Source organism: Rutidosis leptorrhynchoides, chromosome 7 (genome assembly GCF_046630445.1).
Source record: "Rutidosis leptorrhynchoides isolate AG116_Rl617_1_P2 chromosome 7, CSIRO_AGI_Rlap_v1, whole genome shotgun sequence".
NCBI lineage: Eukaryota > Viridiplantae > Streptophyta > Magnoliopsida > Asterales > Asteraceae > Rutidosis > Rutidosis leptorrhynchoides.
In genome coordinates, this window is record NC_092339.1 from 36221863 (window position 1) to 36240058 (window position 18196).

Sequence of the window (18196 nt, forward strand, 5' to 3'; positions counted from 1 at the left end):
GGAAATATGAGGGTTGTTATATATTTAATTAATATATAATATATAAATAATTTATATAATTATTTAAATATTATATTATATTCTTGTGCATAGTTGACTCATAATTTTCGGCCCGTTGTGTCGCGCGTTGATAGTTGGCTCAGATCCCGATTCCGAATTTTCGAACGTCTTTTCGTATAATTTAATATCTTGTACTTTGCGTTTTGCAATTTGTAATTTGCACAAAAAATTATTTTCCTTAACTCCCAAAATCCGTGCAAGTCTTTAACTCACTTTTAGTGGCACTTTTAGGTGCACTATGGCTTTAGTGGCACTTTTCAGGCTTTAGTGGCACTTTTTCTTCAATTCTTTAATCTTCGTACTTTGTCTTCACATTTATTTATTTAAACGATTACAACTTAAAAATAGAATAATTACAACTAAAAACTTTACATATTGGGATGATATTGCGACTAAATATATGTTCATTTGGAGCACTATCAGGGGGAAAAAAAATTCCTTAGTTGTGTTAAGAGAGAAGGAATAGTCTAATGTTATAGTATTAGTTACCATTTGAAGCAGCCAATTACTACTTCACATGCACTTCTCATATCCTCTAGTCTATGTGACGCAACTGAAAAAAATGAATCAAAAGATGAACCTATACATCATAGAGAAAAAGGAAGTTATATGATTATATGTATGTACATGACCCATCTATAAGAAAATGGGTCACTAATTAACAAAGTAAATAGTAGCCATATAATAAGAAGCAAAAACTCATACCTTTGTAAATAAACATTGACCGGGTTACATTTAACTTATATGTAATATAAAAGGACTGAGTGCGCTGAGGCCTAATGGGCAAACCATAAAATAGAACATTAACATAAAGAAGCCAAGTTAAATGAAGGAGCGGTAGATACAGAAACTATAAATAAAAATATTTTACTGAAATAAATCAAGTAAAATAAATTAGATATTAAATATAATGAATGAATAAAAGAAGCATTAACATTCATATTTAGTACCACACACAGATGCCTCATTTCATATACAGGTAACCGATCTATTTGTACGGTAAAGACAAAAAAAACTAACAATAATTTCCATTTGTTCTTCGCTTGTTTTACTCTCTGCTTTAGCCGGCGGGCTACCATAAGTCCATAATTTCTATGAAGAAAACCGGAAAAAACCAACTACTAATGAAAAAAGAGTAATTTTTTTTTTCTTCACTTTTTTGGGTTTCATTTTTAGTTAAATAACCATACGGGTTCTTGTTGGCCCAAATCCACTGATATCTACACATCTCTAGTCCATGCTTAACAATGCAATAAATAATGAACCAGAGTTTAACCAAAGTCTAAAAGTGTGAAAATTAATAATTCAAGTATAACAGGTTTTGGTAGTCAAAAAAATGATTCATCTTTACTTGAAATAAATCTACTTTCCGGATATGGGAGTTTCACTCCCTGAACTTTTAAATGGGTTGATTCAGGTTTTGTTTCATTTCTAACGGACCAAATGAATAAACTCAAAAAAGTAGCTACGAAGTCTCAAGTCAGATAGGTCAAAGAGTTTAAAAATCAACCAAAGAGTAAGTTAACGTTCGAATGCACAAAACCTCATAAATCATATAATTTAAAATATAGTATTCAAATAATATAGTTTATGCAATCACATTTGACACATTATTTATCTAAATGACTAAATATTAGTCTGAAAACATTATTTGTTACTGTATATGTTTTGGTAAAAAAGTGAAAAAAGCACAAAAAAGATGAAATATAGTTAAAGATTTTGGAAAATAGTGCGTTGAGATTGTTTAAAACAGATATTAAATGAAATTAGATGAGCGCATGGTACTTACGATTGAGTCGATCTGAAGGACAATCTTAGCATAATGCAATGCAAGACCAGCAGGTCCTAATCTATGCTGCATGATTGGACCTCTGCTTGACTGAAATCAAAGAACTTGAGGTCATAAGTAAAACACACACAAATAGATATTAACAAAACATATTATTAGTCTAAACATTAAATATTGACAAAAAAGGAAAATCATGTTGACCATAAAGCATTTATGATGACAGGTACTTACATGTAGATTCAAATGTGTTTTTTATCTATCAATTTAAAAGACGTCAGTGTCAGGCAGCTTTTCCATAACTTGTGGCCCATGGTGATATCCAGTCCTTCAAGATATAAAAATGTTTATTCCAAAAATTCCATTTTAAAATAAATAAAAAAAAAATCATATAAAGAATGATGAAAATATGGAACATCTTACATACTCCTAGATCAGAGACTTTTTCTTTAAAAGTTTTACTTGCTTCCTTTGGCTTTCTAATTCTTGCTTAAGATACACAAGCTCGAGACCTGCAACTAACATTTTCATTTTTAGTATTTTTTTTTTTTTCAATTTTTAGTGGACAATATTTTATTTTGTTTTTTACATTATTATTCTCGTGATGTAGTTTTAAACATAGAATTTCGTTTTTTCACATATTCAGAATATTCTCTCCGGGAGTAAGAAAATACAGGTGTGTAAAAGACTAAAGAAACAAAAGATTATCACAGTTTATGGTAAGCATTACAATTAATAGTATACTAATTTGAATAGGCACTGACCTTTTGAAACCGAAATTGAATTTCAATGGATGAGATTAAGTTTGTAACCCTAATCTAAAAGCTAGAATTTTGCCACGTAGATTTTGATGTCAACATAATAGTTTTCTTATTATAGATTATATAGATAGATGAGCTCAAAGAGTGGTGTGGGTATATGGTGGTCAATTTTTTATTGTTGATAAAACACAAATTTAGAAAGTATCTCAAGTTTTCAAACCTCAACTGCTCAAAGATAGTTTTCAACAATTTTTGTCTATTTGATATATAACCTGGAAAAAAAAAACAGTGATGTTTGATAAAAAATAATAATTATGTAAGGTTTGATTAAACTTGTTATAAGTGAGCCAAGAGATACAAGTGGTACGATTAAATATAAAATATAGATTAAACGCATCTGCCATGGGAGTAAAGGTGAGTTATCAAAACAATTGTATATGTATATAAGATGTGGGGTTTACTAAGTAATAACTGCAGCAGTTGTCAAGACAATCATGTTGATATAAGAGTCGTCAACAACATAACATAGCAACCCCAATCTTCATTTCCATTATATATCAAACCGTCAATATTCAATATTAATATAAAAACAAATTAGTCCGAAGAAAAAAAAAAGTAGATATAAGAACCACCTACTAAGAAAGGATCTACGATCTTGTAGAAATATCAACCAATAATATCATTTATTTCGCCTAAATATTTCCTATAAAGTCTCTTAATACTAATAATGCATCCATCTAATGGTAAGGTTATATATTGTAGCAATAAGTTATCTAGCTAAGGTATAATTGGAAAATCAATCAATGTCGTTTTTATATATAACTTTGATTGTCATGTTTTCAATAACAAATCAAAACAATATATTCACTCACTTCGATTATCTAGCTAAGGTAAGATTGGAAATGTGTAGCTGTACATTATTAGCAACCACAACATAAACTAAAAATTTATGGACACAAGATTACCTCACTTCACAATGATGGATGATCAAAGTCGGCAAATGTAAGAATAATATTTGTACATAAGTCAAGTCATGCCCGCAGCTTATGGTTCCATAGCCCTGAGTGTAATAAAACATGACAAATTTATTACAGAGCTAATGGTTATATGTATATACCTATTATGTACAACCCAAACCAAATCATATTAACAATCTAACTACAGTTTAAAATGCTTACAATCTCTAATTCCCACTGAGACTTCCAAATAATGATTTATGCTTACCTCACAAGTTGAATCAGTTAGGAATAGACACCGTTAATATGATAACCGAATAACAGCTCTCTCACCAACTAATAACACATACCTTAGAAAAGAATAGTTTTTCAAAAAGTATGACTTCCACCTTCAGTTCAGGAGAAGGCTCTGCAACCTAATAAAGAACCCTCTGCATAACAAGATTTGTATTGAAAAAGAGTACTTATTAATATCATTATGCAAAGAAATTGAATGGAAAAAAAAAAAACATAATATGACAATATGGTTTGTCTTTGGTTTTGCTGTCTTGAAAGGAGCATACCAGCATGCATTTCAACAACACTCTGTATTCAAAAAGAACAACTTCAGTACACTTTATAGGAAATGCATATCACATGTTGTGATTTTAATATAAGTTCATACTTTTAGCCTTAATTTTTTTTTCTTCGTGATTTTAATATTGTTCAGCTGTAACCAATTCATTGTATGAAGTTTGAACAAAGAATGAACTTATTTTAACAATTTCAATTGAATTATAAGCAGCTCATTTGACCAGTTAATTACTTGCTATGCAGATTTATTAACCCATTAGGATTAGAAGTGGCATCACAGGGAAACTATTATTGATTTTAATTACAATTATCATCACCATTTAAAAGGTCTACATAAAAAATCAAAGTTTGGCAATATTCATAAAACATTTAAAGCAATTTGATGATATTGGTAATGCATAATTGTCAAACTATATTACCAGCAAATGCAGAGTACATGGTATCACACTTTTTGAATGCTGATATATCTCACAAAATTAAAAATCACATTTTTTAACGATAAATAAAAAGTTGTATATCTATAGATTACAAATTTATTCGATTGGTACCTGAATGCGTTGCTTCCGAAATACGAAAAAATTGTCTTCCGATAATCTTTTTCCTTAGTGCAAAACATTAGATATGCCGCCAGTTGATTTCACGTTTTTTTGGGAACCCTAATTGAATGTTATAACATGTTTTATTTAAAATTCAAACACTAAAATCTGAAAAATGGAATGACAGTGAAACGATTAAATCTCCAGATTACAACGAAATTGAATGGTGAATATCTTACAATTCGAGATAACCAAAACCGATAGTTGTATACTAAAAATTCAAATTGAACAGAAATTAGTAAGAAGATGAAGACATACATATATAAGATTTTTCATCTGGCGTTTAGGTTCCTTGTATCCATCAAATTGACCGTCATTGATGTTCCGAGTGCCTTCTCCTTCAAAACCAGTCTCCATTTTAGGGCTAAAAATCGAAACTTTAATACGAAAACCTAAAAGTTTAGTTGGATAAGAGAGTGAAGAATGATATTTATAATACCTGTGTGATCGTGGAGAACATGCTTACAGTTATCAAACATGTAGGTCAGTTTTACAAAACTAAACGTTTAACAAAGGGTCTTATAAGTAATTAGCCATGATAACCGCAACACAAAATCCCTAATGACGTCAACAGATTTTCAAGGGCTGAGATTAATCGTCTTTTTCCTAATCTAAGGGCTGTAATTTTTTCAACTAATTTTTTTTAAATCCAAGATTACGCAAAAACTGTTTTGTTATTATATATAAGAATGATAATTGGCTGATTTAGATTATGTGTAAACTGTTAAGGTTCAAATTATTATGGGAAGTGATATATTTCTAACTTCAATTGAATACATTCACCATAATTTGATGCTATCTTTCATATACATTCTCAAATAATAAGTTCTCACATAAAATATGTAACACATCATTTGAAGGTATTTTTTAGTTTATGGTGAATTCATCAAAAATCATGTTATATATATCACCTTCCAATTATTATGCCCAAGAAGCCTATAATAGGTCAAGACTAGCCTAGACTAGAGCCCAAACAACTAAAGGTTCACTATAGGTTTCCTCCTTTCTTAACTTCTGTGAGTCAAGGCCCAATATCAATGATGCAAATTAAACGTAATTGGTTACTTTGTTAGGCATAGGTCATGAACGAAAATATTGTTGGGTGAAAGCAGCTACAAAAGTCAAATTAAATGTAATACTCGTTCAAATTAAGACACCCTTCCCTTCAACTCCACCTATCTGCACGCGTTTTTCAGAAAGTGAGTGGGTTTAGACTACTCCATTATATTTTTTTTTTTATTCCAACTTTTTCCCTATTTTCCATATTATACTAGTTAAGTGACCCGTGAAATCACGGGTTTGTTCAAGAAACATATATAAAAAACAAAGTTAAAAACTATATACAAAAATATAAAGATCTTAGTTATTAGTAAAAAAAAAAGAAGTTACATGATGTGGTATGTTTAATGGCTCATACTGACGAAGTCCAACATGACTCACCCATTTTGTCATGCTTCATAAAAATCAATCATAGAATGTGTTGTTCAAGTCTAGACAACAAAATTCTACCAAATTGATACATCAATTGGAGATGTTATGGATAATGAATAGGAGGATCAAGTGAGAGAGGTACAAAATTACATGAATTTCAAAGAACATTGCATTTCCTTGATCTTGATATGTATATCTTTCCATATCCTTTAAGTTGTCAAAGTAATGTCTCCAAACCACCTAAAGTAATCCATGATTATAAGCCAACATTAACATGAAATAAGCACACATTGACTGTTAATTCGTTAAGAATCACTTTATATGCAATAATATATGCAACAACAGTAAAGTTCAAAATTTTAGTTTTATATATTTCTTTGAATGTACTTAGCGTAAGCTTTCAAAGATTATTCTTTAAACGGAACACAGCAACAATATTATAGATAATATTAATGATAAGATTTTACTATTATTCTTATCACTAATCACTAATAAACTGCAACTGTAAATGCAAGCTGAATTGGAGAAAATGGAAAATGGGCAAAGTCTGCAAAAAGTGCCTTTGTGTTCCTGTAATATTTAGCAACAACTTCACACTAAAACGCCTTATAGGGTGACACTTCATTAATGTTGGGCAAAAACGTAAAATAAACTAACTATATTAATTTTCCTTAATTCAAAACTATATGTTTCGATGTTTCTACATGTGATGCTGAACATGATGTTGAAAATTTAAGTTCTACCAATTGACAGAAACCAAAGCCAAGGCTTTTTTTTCGATACCGTAATGTTGCAGGATAAACTGCCTTCCCCATAATGGAGAATCAAGAAAAACTCAGCCCATTGCCAAATGCCAAGTTCATTTAAGCTCCAGAATCACATTCAGAGAACTCAAAGCCATTCTCATCTAAAATTTCCAACATCAAAACCTATTTCACATTTTAATATCGATAAGTTGTACTAATCAATATCAAAATCCTTTATAAGAAAAATCAAGTGGAACTATAGAAATACCTTGTTAGGTCTTTAAATCCAAAGACCACTATCGAGTGGCATTTCATCGAACATGTTATGTGCGAATGTCAAACTCTCAAATTGCCTAGATAATGCACACAAAATGAACTTACATCAGCCACATAACAAATAATAATATGAATATGCTAAGATTGAAATTATGGAACAAACTATAATTAACCATTATGCAATTTTCCTGAATGTCACTAAAAACTCAGCTTTCATTTAACTAAAATCAGCTAAATAAGATAATGTGACAAATCAGCTTAATATCACTGAAAATTAAAACGACGGTTATCCAAAGATAAGTCAAATAAATCATACGTATAAAAAACCACTACCAAAGTGTCTATACCAGGCTTCAATACTTCCAAATTTACCTATAATTTCAAAGCACTTCAAGTTTTATGAGTACCTAAGTAATCGAAACATCCACTACAAAAGATCAGAACATCACTATCTTAAAATGCAATGAATATGAAATTGCGAATTATGAGTACCTAAATGATCAGATTTATAAATATAAATATGCAGCAAAAATCAATAAGCTACAATGATAATGCTCAGTTTTCTATTTGAGTACACAAATCCAATACACGAATAAAATACATAAGTAATAGCGTGAAGCAATTGGAATGACAGAGATAGCAGTGACCGAACCCTAAGTTTTAGCACAAAACTTCAGTCGATTTTGACGAATGAATCACAAACCCTAATTTTGGGCCAAGATGGATTCGCCGACTGCAATAAATTGAAAGAAACAAAACCAGATGTCGGTCCAGATCTTCGATTGTAATCAATTGATGATATCACGCAGGGACTCATTAGCGGGAAGAAATCGACGAATGGTTACCACAGTTAGGGTATAAGCGAAAGCAGTGGTTGTAGAAAAAAAAGAAAAAGAAAACCAACGCTACTCTGTTTGTAATTTAGTTATAGAATAGATAGATTATATTTTAATTTAAATACTTTTAAATTTAAATATTACATCATCAATGACATCTCTTGAAACGCATAGTACAACACCTTAAAGCATACCATTACATCACCACAAACTCCCTTTTTAAAGATAAGAATAGATTAATTGAATCAATATTATCAAAATTAATTTAAAATAACAGTATATCAATCTTAATATTAATTTATTATATTCTGTACAGAGTAATATTACGGAGTGAGCAGATTATATTTATCAAATCATCATCAACCTGGTTACGCAATTTCTTCATTAATTACGTCAACGAAGTAGAAGCTTTTACACATAAATAAATTAAACATTGTTAGATCAGAGCAATTAATTATTCTAATAATCAACCCTTTGAAATCAATATCAATTATTAGTTGGAGTATTAATTATAACTAGTTGTTGAACCCTCGCTTTGCGTCGGGGGTTCGGTTTTCAATGTATTTTATTGCGTTTAGTTTGTAAAATTATTTCGTGGCTAAAGAATGATGTCGTTGAAGCGCAACTCGAGTCGAACTAAAAGATACAACCCGTGAAAGATTTAAATGTTATTTTAAATTAACAATATGTGTCCATCTCCGCGTTTAGCTATGTAATTATCGACTTTTAAAAATTTAACGCAAAATCAACGTGTATGAAAAGTACCTCAAATATTTAGCGTTTTTAAAAAGCTTCCGTTTTGCGTATAGTTAGTGACATTTCTAAAATTATTTTGAGTTTAACGATGGTGTCAGAAAAATCTAACTCGTTGCGAGCGAGAAGATATGACCCGTTGAATATTTGGGTGGAGTTTATTTAAGATTTTTTATGAAAATGGTTATCTGACACTTTACCCCCTGTTTGGGGGGTCGATTTAAATATTTAAAAAAAGTGTGGGGTATTTGTTAGTGAGTGAAATTTAATTAGAATTAAAAAAAAAAGTGAAAGGGGGAAAATAGTCCTTGTTACTGTTCACCTTTTTTGTTATTAGATATTAGATAATATAGTAATTATGATTATAATTATGATCCTATTTTTCAATAATAAAAACTAGTTGTGGAGCCATCGCTTCGCGCCGGGGGCTCCGTTTTGAATGCGAGTTAAAAAAAAAGTCTTGATCTATTTTGTAAAAAAGAATTTTTTTCGACATCTAACATTGAAGGGTTGTTCCTTTTGTGAAAGTTGCTTCTTTTAGCGTTCGGGTTTTATTTTAAAAAAAAAAAGTTAGTAAAGTGGGGGTTAGATTTGTATTTTAATAAAAGTTAGGGGGTTAAGTTTGTGAAATTTGAAAAAAATACATGTATAAAGTGGGGGTTCGATTTGTATTTTAATAAAAGTTAGGGGGTTAAGTTAGTGAAAATTGAATATTATTAAAAAAAAGTTAGTAAAGTGGGGGTTCGATTTGTATTTTAATAAAAATTAGGGGGTTAAATTTGTGAAATTTGAAAAAAAATATACGTATAAAGTGGGAGTTCGATTTGTATTTTAATAAAAGTTAGGGGGTTAAGTTTGTGAAAATTGGAAAAAGGAATAGTACTATTCATAAAATTTTGTCTTTGAAAAAATGTACGTATAAAGTGGGAGTTCGATTTGTATTTTAATAAAAGTTAGGGGGTTAAGTTTGTGAAAATTGAGTATTAGTAAAAAAAAGTTAGTAAAGTGGGTGGTAAATTTGTATTTTAATAAAAGTTAGGGGGTTAAATTTGTGAAATTTGAAAAATATACGTAAAAAGTGAGGATTAGATTTGTATTTTAATAAAAGTTAGGGGGTTAAGTTTGTGGAAATTGAAAAAGAGAATAACGCTATTCATGAGATTTTGGCTGTTAGTTATGTTGTATAATGTATAATGTATAATATATACCGTAAAAAACAATGTGTAAAGTTTCTGACTCACAGAAAAAGGCAGATTCCCAGCTGTTTGTTTTTCTTTTAATTTCAATTTCAATTTCAATTTCAATCTCTTCTCTTTCTCTACTAGAAGAAATTAGAGCTTTCTCTGTTTCTTTCGTCAAGGGTTTCAATTTTTTCTCTTTCACACGCATATATCTCTATCTTTATACATATATATGTAATATTTATGTATATGTATATATAATATATATTTGGGGAAATCAACATTGTTATGAAGAGATGAACAAGAATCACATCACAAGATTCTAGATTTTCGCATCATTTTTTTATGGCGGAACTTTTATGCTCCATCAACAAGGTATTTTCTATTTTCTTCACGTTTTATGTTCTCATTGTAAACAAATTGCTAATTTGACTGTTTTAAAGTTTGCATTTTTATTGATGATGTTTGTTAGTTAGATTATGTAATTGCTGTTTTTAGTAGTAATATATTTCACTAATTTACTTAATTTTAAAGTTTAATTAGGTGGAAAATGTAGTTTCATTGAGATCATACCAAATCTATACAAAGATACAACTTTTATTGCACTCTATACAACTAACCATAAGTATTCCTCATTTTACCATTACTGCTGTGGGGAAAGGATTGATATGTGGGTCTTATGATTTATGGCTAAACTGATTCTTGTAACCTGAGCTTATTTTTGAATTTTTGCAAACATATTAATTTTGCATAAGTAGACGAATTAGTAAGGATCTTAGGACCGTTCTAAACTCGATCTAATGGCGGAAAACACTTGAACAAGGTTCAATCGAATAACGGGTCGTATCGGGGTCGAATGAATCAAACCTAGGCTATATGCTAGATTAGGACGCCTCCTAGATGTGTTATTCGGTGGGTGTTGAGGTTTGGGAACGACTGGAACGAAGAAATACGGTTTAGGGTTAATGGGGCCTCACAATGAAGGCACAGACCCGTATATATACAGCCTCCAAACACAGTCGGTCGACTGTCTATGACAGTCGGTCGACTATGTGGATTCAGTCGGTCGACTTTGTGGATAGATTAACTATTGTTATAAAATGTTAACGCGCACACACACATAAGTTCAATAGTCACAATTACAATATTATCGTTATTACATGATTGAATTTAAACATAAAGGTACTTTGAACTAGGGATTACAAATATGCACCAACAACATATATTTTATAATTGTTTATTTGTTTTCTAGTATCAAAAATAGTCAGATTTTGTTTTTGCATATAAAAAGTGATATTTATTTAGTATTCTTATTCTTGAATGCTGTTGCAGGATACTCTCACAATCAGACCTCCTAAAAAGGCTTCATTGGTGTTGAGATTGATATTTTCAGCGTTTGCAATGGCGTGTGGTATTTATATATGTTCAATCTTTTTGAAGCAAATGAATCTTCAAACCAAAAATAAATTATTATTCTTTGAAGATTTCGAGAGGCCGTGTTATGATACTGTTGTTGATCGTTCACAAATCCCTTACTTGCATTACCCAAAGCCAAAAACTTTCAACAGGTAAATCCCTTTTTTTCGTTTATATATAAATAATACATAATAAATTAGTCATCTTTGTTAGAGTTCATTGCGTATCTAAGAGGACGCTTGAATTGCCAGGTCAGAATGTGCAGGAAATCCCGTACGTTTGTTTGTTATTGTGTCCATGCAAAGATCAGGAAGTGGATGGTTCGAGACTTTATTAAATAGTCATGTAAATGTTAGCTCAAATGGTGAGATTTTTGGTCCAAAAAGTAGAAGGGATAATGTTTCATCAATCGTTAAAACGCTTGATAAAGTTTACAATTTGGATTGGTTTACTAGTTCTTCCAAGAATGAGTGTTCCGCTGCAATTGGATTCAAATGGATGCTTAATCAGGTATTTTTATCCTTACTCCTAGTCTTATAACTTAGAGTACCTTAAATTCTTCTTTATGGGTGTTTTTTTAAACTTGAATAGATATTGAATATATGATCCAAGAACTCTAGTTTTATCGTATTATGACATTGCAGGGGTTGATGCAATATCCTAAAGAGATTGCGCAATACTTCAATGATAGGGGTGTTAATGTAATATTTCTTATGCGAAGAAATGTGTTACGTAGATTGGTGTCGATACTTGCAAATGTCTTCGATAAAGATGCCAAGCTTCTTAATGGAGTCCATGTCTCTCATGTACACTCGCACGAAGAGGTTTTTCCTCCTTACATGTTTCTCATATTCTGATAAGTGTATATGTATGTGTATATATGATATGATATGATTTGTATAGATGCACGTATAAATAGTATAAATAGCACGAACATTGCTTTCTTTTTCAGTTTTTTTTTTTTTTTTTTTTTTTTTTTTTTTTTTAGTGTATTTTTTGGTACACTTATTTTCTATTATTCCCTTTAGGCTTCTTTACTTTCAACGTACAAGCCCGAACTAAATGTAACTACTCTGAAATCGGATTTAAGAGGAATGGAATCTACAGCTATAAAGGCACTCAAATACTTCAATAGTACGCGGCACATCATAATCTACTATGAAGATCTCATCAAAGACCCCTCTGTAAGAAATTTACCTTTCTTTTGCTGTTTAGCAAACAGGCCCATGTGTATTATGCTATGTACAAATATTATTGCACAAAAAACTTCCCTTACAAATTCTTTGTATGTGGCTTTTCACAAAAATAAAAAAAAAGAAAGAAAAAAATCTTTGTATTTGGTTAAAACTAAGTTCAGTCAGTGTTGTAAAACTCTCCGATTTATGCTGATTACTCCTTTTTAGGAAACGGCCGATCCGATTTTTCGAAATCCAAAGTAATTAATCGGTCAACATAAGTCAATGGGTCAACATTTTAATATGAATTTAAATTTTAATTAAATTTTTAGAGTTCTTGAACAAATGAAGTTTATGTTTGTGGACAATTATGTTAAGGTTTATGTTTATGCTTATGGATTTCTTGTATATTTACATATATAGTGTTGAAATTTATTGTATTTGTATATATTATTTTAATGTATATTAAGTCCAATCCGATTACTCTCCTAGTTGCCGATTACTCCCTCAAAAGTCCCGACCGATTACTCCCCGGGTAGCAACTTTTGCAACCCTGAGTTCAGGGTTATGATCATTCTGTGTATCAATGTTAAAAGTTGATAACTTGATGCATCGCGCTTATCTTATTTTTCAAACGACTGCAGCAGAAGCTAGTAGAAGTTGAAGACTTTCTGAAGTTGCCACGTATGAATTTGACTAGTCAACAGGTGAAAATACACAAAGGAGCGTTATCCGAACACATCAAGAACTGGGAAGAAGTCAACAAGACTCTTAGTGGAACAGCGTATGAGAAATTTCTTCAAACTGACTATTGATTGAAGCAACGTGTAGATAACTTTCTTTTGCAACTAACACACTGTCTTTATTACCCAGAAACAGCCAAAATGGTGGTTTTTTGTTCGTATAGTGTTGTTGTTCCTTTTCAGATTTGTGTTATGCTATACATTTGTTGAGTGTTAGTTAGTTAGTGTTGCAGGTCTTTTTGTATTTGTATTTGTATTAGGAAAGATTTTGAGAAAGGGTGTAATTATGTTAGGAGTTATCGGTTAGTATCTTGCTAACCTTCAGCGAGTGAAGGTATACACGTTATATACCCGTGCCACATCAAGGTAATCAATATCTTTGAGCACTTCAGAGTTCCCATCTTGTAATAATCTTTTGATATGAGGTTGGTTTTTTAGTTTACTTATAAATAAGTTAATGTTGGTAATGTTTTAACTGTTCATATTAATAAAAGCGTGTACTTCTTTTTACCCACATTGTTAGTTCATGTTATATGAAGTCTTATAAATCCGGCTAACAATAATTAAAAGTGTGCTTAATGCTTCTATGTTTTGAATTAAATACACAAATATTACTCTATGTTATGATTTATGAAAGAAATAGTTAAGACCTTGAAGACACAAAAAACTACAGTACACGTTTATTTGCAGGATCTACATCAATAGATTCTCCCCATGTACTTTGTATCATGGGATAGAGAGAGGTCATGTGTTCGATCCTTAGAATGACATGATTTTCTTTAAACCAATTGAACACCAATAATGGTGGTATATATTGACCTTATAGGGAGGTTTTACCGGATTCGTTCACGGACCTCTACCCGGAACCACTGCCCGAATGGATGTGTTTCCGGGTACCGTCGATCGGGTTCGGGTTTCTGCCCAAACGTGTGTGTTACGTGCAAATGATGAGGGTCGTTGAAAGAAATGATCTACTGATGCCAAAAAAATCGCCGTTCAAAAAAAATAGAGTAATATTTGTAAACCTTGCATTGAAACTGAAGTAACATCTGAATTCTTTTTGAACAAATGTGTGTGTATTCATGATAAATGGTTAGGTGTTTGAGTATGTGTCTTTCTATAATTATAAATTTTTTTCTTCTAAAATTTGAAATTTATAATAAAAAATAAACCTTGATGACTAACAAAGCAAGTGTAGTGGGCTGTCTTTTTTTTAGTGAAGAAAATATACTTGTCAAAACAGGCTTGGTTCAAATTGGTTCGACACATGAACCAAACTGGAATTGGACACGCAAACCGTTCGTAAGAAGTTTTGGAGAGATGGCTGATCTAACGTGTTTATTTTCTTCTTTTGTCTTTCTAAGGTCCACGAACACACACCATACCCATCCGCTAAATTCAAATTCAATTAAGTATGACTTACGTTGACAATATATTAGATTGAGCTTAGTGACAAAGGTCTTGATATACTTGTAAAACGTCTAAGTTAAATCTCACTGACAACTTATTTTGAGATGGTCATGGGTCCAAAACGGTCATAAGATGACTTAGTTGAACCGCACATATCCACTCTCTCAAAGTAGCATGAGCTATGAAAACTCATCCCTTTACTCGCTTATTTATTCACACTTATATTTTAAGAGTTTTTCTATTCTTAGCCTAAGGGCTATCATTAAGAAACTAGGACATAGATTAAATTATTGTACATTTTAGTAACTAATGGTGTATCCTATCGTATATACGCATAAAGGCACAATATTCGCATGAAAATTGCATCAGGAACACTGAGAACAATGGTTTTGTGAAACTGTCCGTCAAGCGTTCTCCGCTGTGCAGGCTGCTTCCGTCATGCATAAGCCCTGAAGGCCGCCTAGCGCTTAAGCCCTGACCGGAGAACGTCATATCCAGCACATATTTCGGATCACGAATAACAGAACGTATCATCATCTGACACGTGTCCCCGAACAATCCGGTGGATCTATCACTATAAAGAGACCCCTTGGGTCGTCATTTTCCACATTCAGACATTCTGACAACTTGTGAGCAGATACTTCACCTTTCTCTCTCATATAATACTTTCTCTCACTAGAAGTCATCCGGCTAGCAGCTCTACGCTGAACGGACAAAAGATTGTTTAAGCCACCCCACAAGTTTCTATACTTGTGAACCGGGTCTGTAGAGATTATTTCCCGAAGGTAAACATCAATCGGCAACACTCTCTCATTCTTAGCTAAATACTTCTAGTATTGTGCTGATACACTAAGCCTTACCTCATAAGGAAATAGGTATCAACAATGGCGCTACTATCAAAACGAATCATCTCACCGATACTGACGAAGAAGGCAAGGGTAAAGAATTGGTATCTATAGGTGTATGCATGATACATCCATGGAAAGCTGGACAACGAAGGAAAGCAGAGGTGTTGGATGATTGGAAGGAACAATTAATATCGTTTCCTTCTATGTTTAATATAAATCCATCCGATGGTCCAGTGGTTATAGAAGCACGAGTTGCTAATTGCATAATACGCAATATTTATACTGACACAGGAGCTGGAGCAGATATTATGTATGAACATTGCTTAATACAGCTTTCCAAAGATGTGCAAGAAACAATGAAGGAAACATATGTGCCGTTGGCAAGTTTTACAAGTGAACCGTCTTGGTCTGAAGGAAGTATTCTTCTTGAAGTAGTCTTGGGCAAGCCACCTCTAAAACGCACGGCCAACATTGAGTTCCTGGTAGTTAAAGCAAATTCACAATACAATATAATTTTGGGAAGAACTGCCTTAATGACGTTTGGGGCTGTGACGTCAACTGTGCACGGCATGATGAAGTTTCCAACGCCTGGCAGAATAGCAACGTTGTACGCAGAACGTTAGAAGTCAATTGAGTGTTCTCAAGTGTCAAAAGCAATAATTAAGCCAATAATACATGATGATGGGTCAATCTCACCAAATCTACAATTTCCAGATCAAAAAATCATAATTGGGCATACGTTATCTACAGCATGTAAAGAAAAGTTGTACAACATTTTGGCAACAAATTTAGACGTCTTTGCATGGCAACCGTCTGACATGACCAGTGTCCCAAGGGAAATTGCAGAACATAGGTTAAATGCGAACCCTAATATACATCCTGTTTGTTAAAAGAAGCGAGGCATAGCGCCGGATAGAGTAAATTCCTCCGTGATGAGGTGCGAAGTTTAGTGGATGCCGGAATCCTGCGAGAAGTTAAATATCAGACGTGGGTAGCAAATTCGGTCATGGTGAGGAAGCCGGACAACTCATGGCGGATGTGTGTCGATTTCACAGATATCAAAAAAGCATGCTCAAAGGATAATTATCCTTTACCTGAAATTGATTGGAAGGTTGAATCATTGGCAGGATATCGATTTAAATGTTTTTTGTAACATCCCGCGTTTTTCCGTTAAATTTAATTTTAACACCGTCTTTTTTTTTTAAAACATAATCTTTCGTATTTAAATTCGTAGTTTCCGTTGACTAACGTTCATAATAATTCCGTCATTTAATTATAACATCTCTCGTTAACTTGCGTTTTAAAAATATTCGATCGGTTAAATCCCGCACCGCTTCTAAACTCGAGGGACTAAAATTGACACGGGGCAAACTAGTTGACTAGGTCAACTAGTCCACCCCAATCACCACCATTCAATCACCTCCATCTCTCTCTCTTTCTCTCTAGCAAGAACACACACACAAACACCCAATTCAATCATTCATCATCTAAATTCGATCTAGGAGGCTTACAACAAAACAAATTACATATTTGGAATCCTCTCTTCATCCTCTACAATTTGATACCAACTTCATCTCGTTTGGGTAACATTTCTAAAACTCTAGATTTCTCTAAATTCGTGTTTTTGACTTGAAATGGTGTTAGTTAGTGTCTATGGCTCGTGTATAACATGAATATATGTTTTGTTTGCTCGATTCGTTGTTTTGAGTAACTAGTTTGAACATTTGAAATGGGTGTGCTAAATCTTTGATTTTGGATGAGTTAATGTTGTTAAATTGTTAAGGTTCATGTTTTAATTGTGTTACTAGTATCACTAGCTTCGTTTTGATGCGTAGGTTGATTAAGGAAACTTCAAAAACATGAATATTGATTTTTTGCGGATTTTGGTTAGGGTTTGATAGACTTAAAACGAGCTTTTGATGTTTCGAATGCCATGAAATGTTATTGGTAAGTGTTTAGTTGTAATGTATGCTTCATTACCTTCAAAACGGCATATCGTATGTGTAAATTGGATTCCCGAATCATAAAATACGTTTTACGAACTTGAAACTTTGAAAATAAACCTTTCTTGATCAATTGACGAGTTTTCGGTTATTGTAAATGATGTTTTTGATTGATGATATGTGGTTAGTTGTATTCCTCGTCAAAATACCTTTTCGACGATATATGATAGGCATTATAAGTGTTTGCGGGTCAAGAGTTGGGTTGGAAAATGTTTTGGTTCGTGCATACTTTGAAAAACTGACCAGAAATCTCTGCCCAGATGGTGGCGCGGCGCGCCCCATCCCTGCGCGGCGCGCGGATTGGCCTGGCCAGATTCTGCTTTGTTTGGCGCATTTCACGCGAAATGTTTGACTAGCTATCGACCTCCGATTCACATGAAACTTGTTTTAATATACTTGTATATGAATATTTAGCATAGAAAAATAGTTCGGGACCCGACCCGAACGCGTTGACTTTTTCGTTGACTTTGACCAAGTTTGACTTTTAGTCAAACTTAACCAAACTTTTATACAATCATTCTAACATGCTTTTATACTTGTTTCTTGTATGAAACTTGACAACGTGATTCACATGCTATACTTAATCGAGTCGTAACGAGCCATAGGACTAATTGAACACATTTCACCCGACCTTGTGTCGTAACCG

At 32.4% G+C, this 18196-nt stretch overlaps 1 protein-coding gene and 1 long non-coding RNA gene across 4 annotated transcripts; one reads left to right on the forward strand and one right to left on the reverse strand.

The window, feature by feature from the left end:
- Positions 1-839: 839 nt before the first annotated feature.
- On the reverse strand, positions 840-5107 carry LOC139858589 (uncharacterized). 2 transcript variants are annotated; one of them, XR_011763005.1, is made up of 7 exons: positions 4991-5107; positions 4685-4792; positions 4127-4148; positions 3573-3994; positions 2274-2358; positions 2081-2174; positions 840-1939 (listed from the first exon to the last, which is right to left on the reverse strand). It is a non-coding gene; the product is annotated as an uncharacterized lncRNA (long non-coding RNA). The 2 variants fall into 2 exon arrangements; XR_011763004.1 differs by having other exon boundaries at positions 2270-2358.
- A 5030-nt stretch (positions 5108-10137) lies between these two features.
- On the forward strand, positions 10138-13695 carry LOC139858174 (uncharacterized). Of its 2 annotated transcripts, none has more exons than XM_071847029.1 (6): positions 10138-10330; positions 11288-11523; positions 11623-11881; positions 12016-12195; positions 12400-12555; positions 13191-13695. In XM_071847029.1, exons 1-6 carry the CDS (start codon positions 10301-10303, stop codon positions 13359-13361), a joined length of 1032 nt encoding a protein of 343 aa, XP_071703130.1. In that variant the 5' UTR covers positions 10138-10300; the 3' UTR covers positions 13362-13695. The 2 variants fall into 2 exon arrangements, with proteins under 2 accessions (XP_071703130.1, XP_071703131.1); XM_071847030.1 differs by having other exon boundaries at positions 13194-13695.
- Positions 13696-18196: the final 4501 nt, after the last annotated feature.